The sequence below is a fragment of the Marmota monax genome, unplaced genomic scaffold, assembly GCF_021218885.2.
Source record: "Marmota monax isolate L192 unplaced genomic scaffold, Marmota_monax_Labrador192_F-V1.1 WCK01_AAM20220418_F8-fsc00001, whole genome shotgun sequence".
In the NCBI taxonomy this organism is placed as follows: Eukaryota; Metazoa; Chordata; class Mammalia; order Rodentia; family Sciuridae; genus Marmota; species Marmota monax.
Window position 1 is genome coordinate 24423108 of NW_026693777.1, and position 14649 is coordinate 24437756.

The window sequence follows — 14649 nt, forward strand, 5'->3', positions numbered from 1 at the left end:
CAAATCCATGTTTCTTCCACACTTCAAAGTAAGGCATATAGCATGATGCCTTGAGTGCATTAAGAAATAAAAAGTCTCCCAACATGATGCATGACCATATTCCACCTAAATCTTGGCTTGGCACCTGGCTTGCATAAAGATAACAGGGTGGTCAAAGAACTCTGCAGAGGCATGGCCTGATCACGAAGGAGAGACATCATTTCACCTAAACTCAAGCCATAATGCTAGAAATACTTGATATCTGGCAAACAAAGCTATCAACTGTTATTGCAGTTGGCCCCTTAATCACTATTGCAAGAGGAAGCCAGACACGACCTGAGAGAACTCTGGTTCTCTGATCCTTTAGGTTGAAACACAAATTTGAGTTAGGCTGGGAGCTTACTGGTAGGAAGTACTCAAAAAAGACACAAGAAGCACATATAGCAAGGTGGTCTGCTGTAGGTGGGAAGCCAAACTTACAGATTTTAGGATCCCTGTGGCATCTTCATGGAGCCAGGTAGGGTAGACCACCTCATCATTCAGGATGGCCTCAAAGAGGTCGTCTTCATTCTCAGCCTCAAAGGGTGCATGACCGCAGAGCATCTCGTAGAGCAACACGCCCATGGCCCACCAATCCACGGCAGGCCCATACAGCATTTCCTGGAGGATCTGTGCAAAGAGGGCAATGTGACAGGTGCTTCATGCATCTGGTTATCAAAGGTATTCTTCATGTCTAGGGGCAATGATGGATTAGGAAATATCAAAGCACAAAAATGGAATCCCCTGTGTTGGTATGCAGGCTCCATTCCATGTCTATGGAGTAGTCTGTTTCCCTGTGGTTGACTCCGAGGCCCCTTCTCTTCTAGGTGATCAAAAATTGATGGCCTAGTTCAGCCAAGGGATGGCACATGAAGAGCCAACACAGAAAGTGTTTCGAAAATCCATCAGTGCAGAGGGAAGAGGAGACTGAGATCACTCACTCATATGGGAAAGATTGAAGAGCTTTTGTTTAGATCTGCTAAGCGAGGCTGAAATTAAATCACTAAGCAGAGACAAAGGGATAAATAGTCATGAGCAGAACACACTCTGTCCTTATTTAGAGCTAAGGCCTAAAACAGCTGCAAAGTTTATAAAAACTTTTTTTTTTTAACTCAAATTCTTATTTAGAGAAACCTCAGACATTTTTAACCCCATTCACCCAATGAGCCATAAATGAGTCTGGGCTGAAGCACACAAAAACAGCCAGTGGCATTTCAAAAGCCTTATCAAGCAGGCCCACTCACCTCTGGAGCAATGTAGTCAGGTGTTCCACAGAACGTGGCTGTGGTGACGCCATTACAGATCCCCTCCTTGCACATTCCGAAGTCTGCCAGTTTACAGTGACCCTCATGGTCCAACAGCACGTTGTCTAGTTTCAGATCTCTGAAAGAAACCAAGGGTAGCAGCATGTGATAAGGCAGCTAGGCCTCAAACCACCCACCTGGAAGAACTGGCTCACAAGATGGGTAATCAGACCACAAAATGGTCACATGGGCTTTCTGCACATACTTCAGAAAGAATTAAACTTTTCTGGGTTGTCTGGATAAATAAAAAAAAATCTATATCAAATCTCAGAACACACCTCTATGTTCCTAGACAATGCATCCCCATGAACAGCCTAGCCATTTAGAAAAGTATAGACTGCCCTTTAGAAAATGTGGGCTGAGCATGACTTTCCATGTACCTTGTACCCAAAAGCAATCCACCTATCTCATCGCTCATTTTCTACTCAGGTACCATATCTGCCCATGAGAGTTCACTCAGTGAGCATTCATGGAGAAAGTGGTCACTGGGTGCCTGCCTGGGTCTGTGGCAGGCATCAAGAGTACAGATGATCTTTGTCCATAAGGAACTCTCAATACAATGGGGACACAGATATTTGCTAGACTGTCAACTTCATGGGATCAAGTTGATTTGGCTCACCATTATGTCTAGAATAGTGTACCAAATAAATACTTGTATGTATATGTACACACACACACACACACACACAGATAACACCAACTGCTGTATAGTACAAATGGCATGATAGAAGTATAAACCAAGTGCTGTAAAAGAAACATAAGAGGGAACAATTAATCCTTTCCAGGAGGAGGAGAGAGAGAGAGAGAGAGAGTGAGTGAGTTTCATAGCAGAAGCAGAAACGAAGCAGGGTCTGATGGCATGAGTCACAGTCTTCCAGGCAGAGAAGGGGGGTGTGAGAAGGTTGTAGTGGCAGATGGATATAGCAGGTGCCCAGAGGCAGGCACAGAGGCGTGGATGTGCAGGCCGTTCAGAGAAATATGTTCTGGAGAGGGGCCGGAGAGTGGGGCTGGTATGGGAGCGTGGGGACATGAAAAAGCTTAGGGCTGGAGAGGAAACTGAGGTCCTTCAAACTATGGAGGGCCCTGAATGCCATATTAATGAATTTTGATATGTAGGTATTAGGTGAAAGGGAAGGAGCTCCCTAATTAAGAGAGAAGCAGGCCCCTCCCAGATAGGGTAAAGATCAGTTTGGGGCAGCTGACACTGTCCAGGGAGATGGTGAGGACTTAACCAGGCAGTGATAAGGAGTGGAAAGTCTGAGGCAGGAAAGGGAAAGTAAGCAGAGCTTCCGTGAATGCAAAATTAGTAGCGAGGACTGACGGATACTTAGGGTAGCCAAGGAGAAGCAGCAGAAAGATGGCTTCTGCATGAGTGAGGGATATCAATAACCAGGAAAAAGGGAAAAAGAACAGGGTCTGAGTGGGTGTGTCCTGCATCCACAGAAGGCCTGGTAGATTATGGGGAGCTAAGGACAAAGGACACTTTTTACCCCTGTCCAGCCCCACGGAGCAGAATCCACATGAGCAAAGAGAATTTCTAGCAGAGCTGTTTGGTAGAAAGCCCTCCACGTAGGTGGGAATATGGCCACACACTGCGAAAACTGTCTGCAGGTAAAGAGCAGTACCCTCTCCAGCACAAGCTTCTAGCACCTGGTTCTCCCAGGTGCATAGTTAGAGAGGGAGGTCAGTTGCCAGAGTGGGCTGGGAAAGTCCTGCAAACCAACCCAATGGATACCTCCTGAGCACAGCAGATTGGATGACAGAATAGCCTGACCTGTTAGTGAGGTCTGTTTTTTGCTGGTTAAAGGGGCGATGTACTCAATGGCAAATCACATGTCCCACCAGTGAGAGGAGGCTGCATGTCAAGCAGGGGACACTGCTGATGACCAGGAGATTCCTTCAACTGGAGATCTGCTGTTAATGGTCAGTGAGTGAGGCCATCCTGGCATCAGGCCACCAGGAGCTATTTGCTTGGGAGCCATGGTGTCCCCGTCCCTGTAGTATCTTCATGGTGTCTGGAACTGGCTGCTCCCTGGAGCCTCACATTTACAGAAGGCTGAATCTGGGTACCTGTGGTTCTTTCTATTTCCCTGTCCCTGGACTAAGAATAAGAGACCTGTTGGCCTGCTTAGGCCCCAGGGAAAAAGCTGGTCTCTGTCCAGCCAGGATCACGTTGCAGCTGAGGAGGTAGGTGAGGACAGAGCTGGCATGACTGGTTCCCTGACTGTGCCCTGTGAGGTGATACAGCCTGGCTGGACAGGTCTTACAGATGGCGGTCACTGGAAAATGCCCAGAAATGAAAACGAATCCCGGTTTTCCGAGAATCCCTGACAAGTGTAGTGACCATGGCAGAGCTTTCTTGGCACAAACCTCCCCCACCCCACTGCTCCTCTGCTCCCGGCAGTGGTCTCCCAGTGACAGGAGCACAATAAGGTCAAGGGGTGTGCAGTGCGTATGTACCCACTTCAGCAATGCAAACCCCTCTCTGCCTCTAAACCAGACCTGGCCTTCAAAGCAGCCCCTACCCTTCCTCCATGCGGAATCCTTCTTTCCCCACAAGCCTCTGTTTTCAGTGGGCTGCAATTTAAGGATGCTGCTTCCTTCTCTGCTTCACCACACACACACACACACACACACACACACTCAAGGTATTCAATTCCAGCTTCCATGTGAAGCTGGACTTGGGAGCACAGGTGGGGGAATGAGGAGTGAGGACCATATAGTATGTCACAAGCAAGGCCACAGCCAGGTGATTTCCTATCAATACCTGGTCCTCTGGCTCCTGGAGACTGACACCAACTATGAGGGAGACAGCAGCTGGCTGAGGTGAGACATGATAGTCTGAGGCCCCAGGAGACAGTGAGGTCATGGGGGACTGAACCTGTGAGGCTGGCTTTATTGACACCATGTCCAGGCCCAGTGGTCCAGGCCTGCGTGGGCCTGAGGCCAGAGTGCTCTCACTCACACTTCCAAACAAGGTTACTGAGTTTCTGAGTTGTCCAGAAGCCGTTATGCCCACTGAGCTCTCAGAAAGGATCTTCTTGGGCAAGAGGGACAAGTGCTGACAGAAACCCACAGCATTCTAAAGAGCGACCTGCGATTGCTCAAGAGAGCTCATGACTAATGTCCCAGGTAAGAGTTTGACTGCTTATTACTCAGCTACTGTCATGGGGAGCCGGAATCGCTCAGGGAGAGAAAAGTGCTTGGTAATCACTTTATCCGTCACCCACCACAATCCCCTCTGCACAGAGGAGTCTCGGAACTCAGCTCTCAAAAGACACACCTGAACAGCACAGGGGATGTGACTCATCTGGTCATAAGACGCCCAGGGCCACGAAGGCAGGTTAGACACCTTAAACCTGACTTTTCAGTCTATTTTTAAGCATTCTCAGAGCTGTACTGAGTCCTGAGGGAAATGCCGCAGCAGGTTCTACACCAGGTACTATCTAATGGGACACAAACCTCACAGTTGGGATCCCAAGATGATTCTGTCAAGAGTGTTATATGACCCCCAGCTGCTCATTCTGCCCTCAGCCCAAATCTCTCACACTTCACTGTGAAGTCTGTCCTGATGTCCCCAGTCAGACATACCAATGTCAACTCTGCCCCTAGAGCACAGAGTTCATACTGCTTTGACAGCACCCTCATACTGGCTTCCAGAAGGCTCTGGGTGTGCACCTGTCACCCCCTTAGCAGGAGCTGAGTCTTACTCCTTCCTATATCCAGCTCCATCCTGGCAGAAGGTGCTGACCAAAGACATCAATGGAAGGATTTCAGATGGACACCAGTGGAGCAACCCTGGCCAAATTCAAAGCATTTCTTGATTTCTTATTTGTAGGGGAAGGAAGTTCCATAAAACTGGGACCTTTGTTCTTAAGTAATTAAACTTATAAAAAGCCAAGTGTTTTACCCCTCTACGATAGACTCCAGAGGGAAAATAAGAAACCGGAAATGGGAGCTCAGATTCATCTCCTTAGTGAAGCTGGAGAAAAGAAACTAATTTAGGAGGAACAATCATAGGGCAAAGAAGACCAAGTAGAAACCTCTCCCCTCCACTGGCTTGCATCCAGATGGAGGAGTCAAACAAGAGAAGCATGAATCAAACAAATCCAAAGGTTACTGAGCCATGTACGGCCATGGTCAGCTTCCACAATAAGGGTAAATCATACCTTTATTAGGGGGGAAAAAGCAAAAGCAAGAGAAAGAGGGAGAGGGAGGGAGAAAGAGAGAGAGAGAATATTACTCTATGACTCTTGACTTAATTTGATGTGCAGAGGTCAGTTTTTGGCTTTGGAGTTCCTCAACCTTGTATGCCAACATATAACTCAGCAGCCAAACTTAACAAGGCTGCACAATGAAGATTACAAGTTCATACAGGGCAGAGGCTCAGATCCTAAAATGCCAAAAACACAATTACGGGCTCACCAGTCATTAGCTCACTGAGCACTGGTATTTAATAGCTAAAGCTTTTGTCATGCAAGCAAAGAGGGTAGACAGGGTTATTTTATCCTCTCTGCTTGCCTGAAAGGTACATTGTTCTTGCTGGGTAATCAGGGTTACTTAAAATGCCCACAGTAGTTTCAGAGAAAATTCCCAAGTGGTTGAAGACAAAGAAGATTCAGAAATTGGATTTATTTTGTTTCCATCCTGAACTATCCTGAGAGTAATAAAACAGAATAGTATGAGTCTTTCTGCTTAGATCACTAGAAATCAGTTACCCCTCTAAAAGAAATAAAGGAAGTGAGTTGTGAGTCGGCTCCTTGAATAATGGATCTGAGAGGCTATTCACAGGAACCATTTTGAATGCATTTTTTGACTTTTTATTGTGGAAAATTTTAAGCATGAACAAAAGTATAGAGAATAATAGAACAACCTCTGGCCTGATCCCACAGTGTCAGCAGCTATCAGCACATGTCCAATCTTGTTTCATCTATACATCTCCTCACTCCTTTTCCTGCTTGACCCATCTTTTTTCAGATTATTTTAAAGAAAATCCAAGACAGGAAATCATCTCATCTATATTTTACTATCTTAATCTAAAAGATAATTCTTTAATAAAAATACAACTTTCATATCAGTTATCATAAAATGTACAGTTGGTACACAATGGTCAATGTACTGTTAAAATTTGTTGTTCATTTGGTATGTATGTCCAGAGAACCTGAAAAAAAAAACTCTTCTGTGGATCATAAGAAAAATTGTGTCATCAGTAGCTACCATATGTTAAATGTTCACTGAATGCTATGTACTTTATCCATACTATTCTGTTTTATCCTTTGAAGTGGGCTCCACTCCAAGATTGTATAGTTAGCCAGGGGTAAAGTCAGGATTTGAACACACGTCTGTTCACCTCCATGGTCTGGGTTTATAATCTACTATACCAGGCCCACTTCTTTGTGGTGGTGTTTCCAGCCAATACTCTAGGAGTACTTCACTTATTAAAACAAGAACCATTTGAGATATCAAGTAATATCACTATGAAAAGATAATTAGAATTCTGCAAAATAAACAAAATCCTTTTTCCCCACTGGCTTGTGCATGGCCAAGGAGTTCAATTGATATTATGCAATTCTTGAAGGTTCAGCAATAAGGAAGTGCAAAGCAAATACTTCCCTAGAGGTTGAATATTCAAAGACACTTTATAATCCTCTTCTAAGGGTGAGAGGCTGGCATGTGGGTACTAAGAGGTGACATTTGTCAAGAGAGTGAATCTGGATTACAATCTTAATTTCACGACAAACAGGGCTAGCTTGTGTTTTGATTGTCTGAGTTTATGTTGGAAAAATTTTAAAGCAAGAGGATATACTAAATTGGTAAAAGAATTTTGAAAAATCATTGAAAGAGCAAAAGCCTAAAATTTGGTTTCATCATGTAATAGACAGTGGTGCCATTCACGTATCATGTTTATAAGATACTCTACCCTTCAACCACCCAGCAATTCTTGGAGTAGCGTGTGTGAGCCACGCAAAATGCAGGGGACTCTGGATTCAATGATAAGGAAAGAGAGCCCATCCCCACTCTCAAGAAGGTTAGTGTCTGGTGGGTGAAGAAGATAATCAGATAACCACACAACTAAATTTCCAATTATGAACTATGACAAACTCATTGAAGAGAAGATGTGGGAGTATGTGAAAGGAGAAGCTGAGGGAAGGGTCCCCTGGGAGGTGACACTTGAGCTGAGCAGATTATTAACCAAGAGAGAGAAAGGAAGGGACGTGAGGGTGTGGCAGAGAACTCCAGGTGAAGGGAACAGAGTGAGGGGTGTTTTGTACAGTCAAGAAAAGTAGAAATGGCTACAGTCCTGGAAAGTGGGGCGCAAATGGCAAGAAGAAAGTGGGATGTAACCAGAGCCAGACAAGACAAGGGCCAGTGAGAATTTCCATCTCCAGCCCCAGAGGAAAGCCTTACATAGAAAAGGGACTGGGATTTTATATGGCCCCAGCTTCAATGTGGAGAATGGACTAGAGGGGTTGAGAGGGAACCTAAGCAGATCTGTGGGGCAACTACATGAGAATCCAACAAATTTAATGGTGGCCCTGGGGGCAACTAGGTACAGAGAACCAGATGGATAGAGAACAATCAGGAAGGAAAAGAAATGGGATTTAGAAACGAAAAGATGCAAAGGATAAAAGGAAGATGTCAGATTCTGGCTCACAGGAAAAAAAATTTTTTTTTTTTTTAAACATTTGAGCTAATTTTCAGAAATGCAAGTGAAGGTATTTCATGGGTAGCCAAATACACACAGCTGAAAGTCAGAGGAAAGGCTGGTCTGGAGATATAAATTTAAGAGTTATTACCTGGATGTGGATAAGTTCACCTGGGGAGAGGGACTGAAGTGAGAAGGAGAGGGCCTGGGACTGGGGAAGAGTTTCCTGAGAGGCCTCTGATCTCTTTTACTCTGAGACCACAAACACTAGTGACAAATTATACCCAGTGTGGGGAGGAGAGCTAAGGGCTCAGGAAACTGGAGACCAACTCTGTGCCTTCCTGTGGACCTATTATAGTCATGTCAAGACTTAAAAGGATTAGAAAACATAAACCTTGTACCTTCACAATGACCCATTGAATTCTAGGTTAAGCTTCAATTTTACTACATGATGCAATGCTCTCGTGAGTGTAAGCCGACATATTTTATTTTATGAAGATATTTGTCGCTACATCATACAAATAACAAAATTTGGAGGAAAGCTACATTAATTTTGTGGGATGGCTAAATAAATTATAGTATTTCTATTGCAGAAATTTATGAAAGCTGCCAACATTTTTATAAAAGACTGAAAACATAGGGAAATGTTTATAACAGAATATTTATGTATTTTGAAAATGATTTCTGGTTATAAAAGTAGTATTTTATTTTTGTACAAGGATTGAACTCAAGGGCACTCAACCACACACAGAGCTATATCCCCAGCCCTATTTTGTATTTTATTTAGAGATAGGATCTCACTGAGTTGCTTAGTGCTTCACTTTTGCTGAGGCTGGCTTTGAACTCGCGATCCTCATACCTCAGCCTCCCAAGCCACTGGGATTACAGGCATGCACCACCATGCCCAGTCCAGTATTTTAATTTTAAATTTCAAATATTGAAAAATTATGGGGAAGATGATAATGGGTTCACATTCTTTCAATCTTTTCTTTTCCATGTTCCACTAAAATGATGTTGTGATTCTCCCTTAGTGAATGTCTTGAACATATTTATACATCTTATAGATCTGCCTCATTCTCTGTAATGGCTGCATACAATTCCAATATAAAGATACACCATAATCTAACTAGTCCCTTGTCCAAGAACATTTAGGTTGTTTTTAATTTTTTGCAACTTCAAACAATGTAATGAACACTAGTTACATACTTGATTAAGTATTTATTTAGATTAAAATTTTCAGAAATGGAAAAGCCATGTCAAAGGTATTAATATTTATAGTTATAATGACCACCTGTGCTTTTTTCTTGCCTGTTCACATTTTACACAATTTAAAGCTTGATTAATTTAAGAGGCTCATTACATATTAAAGACAATAATACTTTAGTTATATGGACCAAATCAATATAAAATATTATTGATTTTAAGTTTTGTTTATGGTAACTTTCATGTTTTTTAAAATAAAGTTTGTTTTTTTTTAAATTTTATGTTTTTTGACCTTTATTTTGTTTATTTATATGCAATGCCGAGAATCGAACCCAGTGCCTCACACATGCTAGGCAAGCATTCTACCACTGAGCCACAACCCCAGCCCAAGTTTTATGTTTTTAATGAGTCAAATATATGAGTCTTTTATTTATAGTGCTTGGGTTTTGTGACTTCTTTGTAGGCTGATACAGCTGTAAGTGAAAGAACGAAATACAAACTTGCATTTTCAATATTCTTAAAATTGTGTTACAATTGTAGGGCAAGGAGGTAAAGGGAATGAAGAAAGGAGGGGAAAAGGAGAGAAGAGATAAAACAGAAAGGTTAAAAATCTATTTCCAAATGACAGGATTATGAACGATTTATATTTTGTATTTTCCATATTTCTTATAGGAATCAGGTATTACTTGGATAACCCAAGTCATTAAAATATGTTTACACATTCTGGCTTTAATTATTTTCTTTGGTTTTTCTTTGCAAAGAGATATACAGGGAAAATGTCTCACAGGCAGCAATGATAAAGATTTCAAGGGAATATTGAAAAAAATCATCTGACTTGGAAAACCTGCATGTGTGGACTCAGAATTCCGAACCTGTTGCCACAAGCTCCTTTTTCACCACCGAAATGACCTAGAACCTACTATATACATAATTGTCATGGGTGGTGTTTATGTTTTCAGTAGTCTATGATGTGTCCATGCAGTCTGGACCAACTTAAGTGTGAAAATGAGGCCCTTGCTAAAAGAAGAAACACTCCTAAATGTTAAATTAAGTCCCTTTTCATTTCTCCTTATGAAGTGACACATTAGTTGGTGATTTTAAGGCCTGAGCTCTTAGAACATCTGCTTAACAACCCGTACATGAGATATGAACATTATTCTCGTGATGTTGAATGCAAAATTACTCATTTTGTAATGAATGAAGCAAGTGGGTAATTTCCAACCCAGTTCTGAGACTCTTTCCATCCTACCCCCTCACACCTCCTTCTAACAGCTGTCTGGTATGGGAAATGATAAAAATGACTTCTGTGTAAGCCTGGTTATGATACCCCCTTTAAAACATGGCCAGGGACTCACAAACTAATTCCTGCAGACCAGGGGTTGGTCTCCATCCAGCTGTGGGTGTTTGATGCTCTTGATGTGCAGGCAGTGTGTTCCCACCTTCACCACTATGAATACAAGGAACAACTAAAACTTGAGCAAAGGGACCAAGAAATTTCCCCTCACCTTGTCTCATGGTAACAAAACAAAAAAACCTTCATTGATTCTCTGGACCAACACAGAAGGAAATGAGTTTCATGAACATTTACAGTGTGCAGGTCATATGCCTCCTTAGGATTGTCAAATAAATGAGCCGTTAGGCTGGCAGTTGAGACTTACACTTTATTTATTTTTATCAGGCCACATCCCTTACCACCCACCTCCAATGGCGGGGGCTGAAATTCCCTGGCCAAAGCAGCACAAATTTATTTAGTAGCTCTTTACAGTACTTGTATTTTGCACTTGCCAAGAAAATCTCTCTCACCAACTCTAATTGCCAAAATGTTTCTTACGTGACACCTGGCAGCCTTCGCCTTGCAGATACCCTCACAGAGAAAGCAGAGAGGCAGGATCAAGAGTTTTCAACAAAGACACCTGGAGATGACAGGCCCTTGGCAGGTGGGGGCCCCTGACCACTGGGCCTCTTTTGGACAACACAGATAGGTACAGTACACTTGGACTTTCTGTTCCGGGGGGGATAAAGTGGTTAACAAGCTCAATTCTTCAGGCTCCCCAGCCAGAGAGCTGAGAGCAGCTGACCCACAGGAAACCACCCATGTGGGCTGCTTTGCTTCCTTCAACAAAAAAAGAGAGGTTCTCTTATAGTCAGTTTCTCAAGGGTAAGAGCACAGACAGTATCAAAGAGCCATGAGGGATTCTGAGAGCTTGCAAGCTAGGGACAGGATGACCTTCTAACTGGCTGGCTGCTCACAGGGAAGGTGCAGGAAGATGATGGAAAGAATAATTTCCACTGGGGTGGATTCCACCTAGGTCTCTGAGCATGCCAGTCAAGTGCTCTACCACTGATCCATGCCCCTAAGCATTTTTAAAAAAAATCTTATTTTTTAAAAATAAGATTTCCCAGGCTAGCAGCAAACTTGTGATCCTCCTGCCTCAGTCTCCCAAGTATCCAGGATTATAGTCCTGAGCCACCATGCTAGGCTTTCAATAAGATCTTAATCATAATCAGGATTTACTGTAGAGTGGGGATGGGCAGGGCCAGATGGAGAAGATGGATCCTACCAGGTTTATGCTAGAGTCCACACATGGCACCAATACCAAGGAATAGATTAATGGAGTGACTCCCTATTCAACACTGGAAGGCACACAGCTCTAGGTAAATGCTAGCAATTTATCAGCATCATTATTGTTAAGTGGATAAATGCTGTGGCTCTCCTCCTCAGAAAGCTGAGATACAAAATTGGGCTGTCAAAACAAATACACAGAGTGGATGTGTAGGATGAACTGGTCCAGAGAGCTAATGCACAATGTGAAGACTGTAGTTAATAATAGGGGATTTTGTTAAATTACGTTTTAGCGGCTCTTGTCAAAAATAGTAACTATGTGAGATGATAGATAAGTTAATTTGCCTCACTATGGTAACCGTTTTACTGTCTCTATGAATCCCATAACATCATGTTGTAAATCTCAGATATACACAATAACATTTGTCTAAAAAATGCATAAAGTGAAGGGTAATAAGACACTTTGGCCTGCCTTCCCATGGCTGGTTTCTTCTGATGGAAATCGGTGAGGGTTGGGGGTTAGGCTTAGGGGCTGGTTCTGACTCTAGGGACAGAGACCCCGTGAGCACTGAGTTTGATTGCCTGAACACATTTGATTGATGGGAAACAGTGTCCTTGCTTTGCCAAGATTGGAACTTCTCTTTGGCTTGGAAAAAACAGCAGGGTAAACTGTAGCCATTTGCTGTCCAGACATGTGATCTTACATAGTGTGAAAAGGGGTGTAAGTACCGTTGGTAGGGGGTGATGAGGAATGCTTTATGACAGGAAGGAGGAGAGCTTATAGAATCAAACTCCAGAGGGGAGGTGCAGGCTGTTTTTGGCAATGAGCTAAACACAAACCTTTGCCAGCATTAGTAATGTCTTATGCAATATTGGGAAGCAGGGGAAGCAGCCTTCCAACCTGAACCAGGACTATGGCCACCTCAGCAGGTCTCATCTGGTTACCTGTTATCCCCATCAGAGATTAAACCTGAGCCATCTAAACAGAACTCTCTGAATAACCCAAGAGGACACCTGTAGTTCAGAACCACTCCCAGGTCCTTGGAATGTACTTCACAGTTTAGCTCTGGATTATAGTTTGGTATTCTTTTGATCTTTGTTTTGCTTAAAAAGTCTTGCTTACCCTAATTAGATTACAGACTCCAAGGTCAGGCCAGGAGTATTCCTCAGGTCATCTCCAGAGTACTGACCACAGGCTGGACACTGCCAGACAGTAACATACACCTGAGTTGCTTTTCAGGGAAACTGACTGATTTCCTACTAATGCTGGGCTCAGAATCATAGCAAAACATGCAAAAGACATTGAATATTCCCCTAAGAAATTCCTTTTGGGAGAAATTCTCCTTTTGAAGAGCTTACTAATAACTTCCTGAGTAGTCACCCTGTCCCCAGCACTTAGTTTTGCAATCAAAGAGCATAGTTTTCCCCAAACAGGCCTTTAGTTCTTCATTCCTTAAATGTTTGAGTATTCATATGTGGAGACACCATCCTAAGAGTGTTTCCAATTTTGTCACAGTATTCTTCTTAATAAAAGTAATCTTGTCAATGTACTAGTGTGAGCCACCATAATTTCCTAAGAACTTAAAAGTAAAGAGAATTCACAAATCAGGGGAAATTTTATTTTTTTAGCTGATGTGTCATAGTTTTAGTTTAGAAAGCACTACTCTGCCTGTAAGCAAAAAGAGCAGATGAAGAGACTTTTTGAGAGAGGAATAATTAAGGTCCTTCTTGCCTAAAATGCTGGACTAATTTTTTTTACTGGTGTATAATAGGGGGGTGACATATTCATACATGCACATAATTTGGTCAGTTTTGTTCCCCAGTACCTCCCTTTTCCCTCCCCTCTTCTCTCTCCCTGGATCCATTGTTCTATTCTATTGATCTTCCATTTTCATGAGATCCTCACCCCCTTTTTCCCTTTCTTATCTCTAGCTTCCATGTGTGAAAGAAAATATACAACCCTTGGCTTTCTGAGTCTGGCTTATTTTACTTAGCATGATGTTCTCTAGTTCTGTCGGTTTTCCTACAAATCACACAATTTTGTTCCTTTTTTATGGCTGAATAAAATTCCTGTGTGTGTGTGTGGTGCATTTACACATTTTATTTATCCACTCATCTGTTGACAGGCAACTTGACTATGGTGAATTGTGCTGCTATAAACGTGGGTATGCATGTATCACTATAGTATACTGACTTTAATTCTTCTGGATAAATATCAAGGAAAGATATCAGATGGGTCATATGGTGGTTCCATTCCTAGACCTTTGAGGAATCTTCATACTGATTTCCACAGTGGTTGAACTAAAATTATAATCCCACCCAAAGTGTATAAGTGTCCCTTTTCCCCACATCCCCACCAGTGCTAGACTAATCTTGACCCAATAAATAATAGCTATTTTAGTTTGGTTAACTTCCCCAGCACTTCAAGTTTCTCCATTAGAACATCAAGGTTGCAAGATAATGGACCTTAATCTAAAAAGTCACCAACCCTGAATTTCACTCCATAAGAAACCTTCACAGCAACATTAGATATCTACATGTACATTACAGATATAATTAAAGGCCTTTCACAAATATAAGGTTTAATGCAGCAGAATAATGGGGTATATTTTATGTGTTCTAGGGAACCAGGGTCCATGGTGATGACTTTACCTGCTAACAAAGCCAGGGTGATCAATTCTGGGACAGAGTAAATCCATTTGCTTGGCCAAGAGTGGATTGTACAACACAGATAGGCCAAGGGCACATTCTCAACTATGTTAGAACAGTGTAAAAAAGCATTCATTCACCTCCCTCACTGTGCTTCCTTCCCTCTTCTGCAAGTGACCTGGGGGAGGACACTCACCTATTTTCACCTGTCTGATTCCAAGAGGCAACATAGTGTGAGGTTAAAGGCACAAGCCTGCCAGAATTGG

The 14649-nt window shown here is 42.6% G+C and overlaps 1 protein-coding gene across 1 annotated transcript in view; it reads right to left on the bottom strand.

The window, feature by feature from the left end:
* Positions 1–14649, bottom strand: part of Prkch (protein kinase C eta) — a 214404-nt gene that overhangs the window by 20826 nt on the left and 178929 nt on the right. Inside the window, exons 11-12 of the mRNA XM_046461187.1 lie at positions 1263–1401; positions 460–648 (exon numbers count right to left, since the gene is read on the bottom strand). Of these exons, the coding sequence (XP_046317143.1) occupies positions 460–648; positions 1263–1401 (328 nt within the window). The remainder of the gene's footprint in view (positions 1–459; positions 649–1262; positions 1402–14649) is intronic.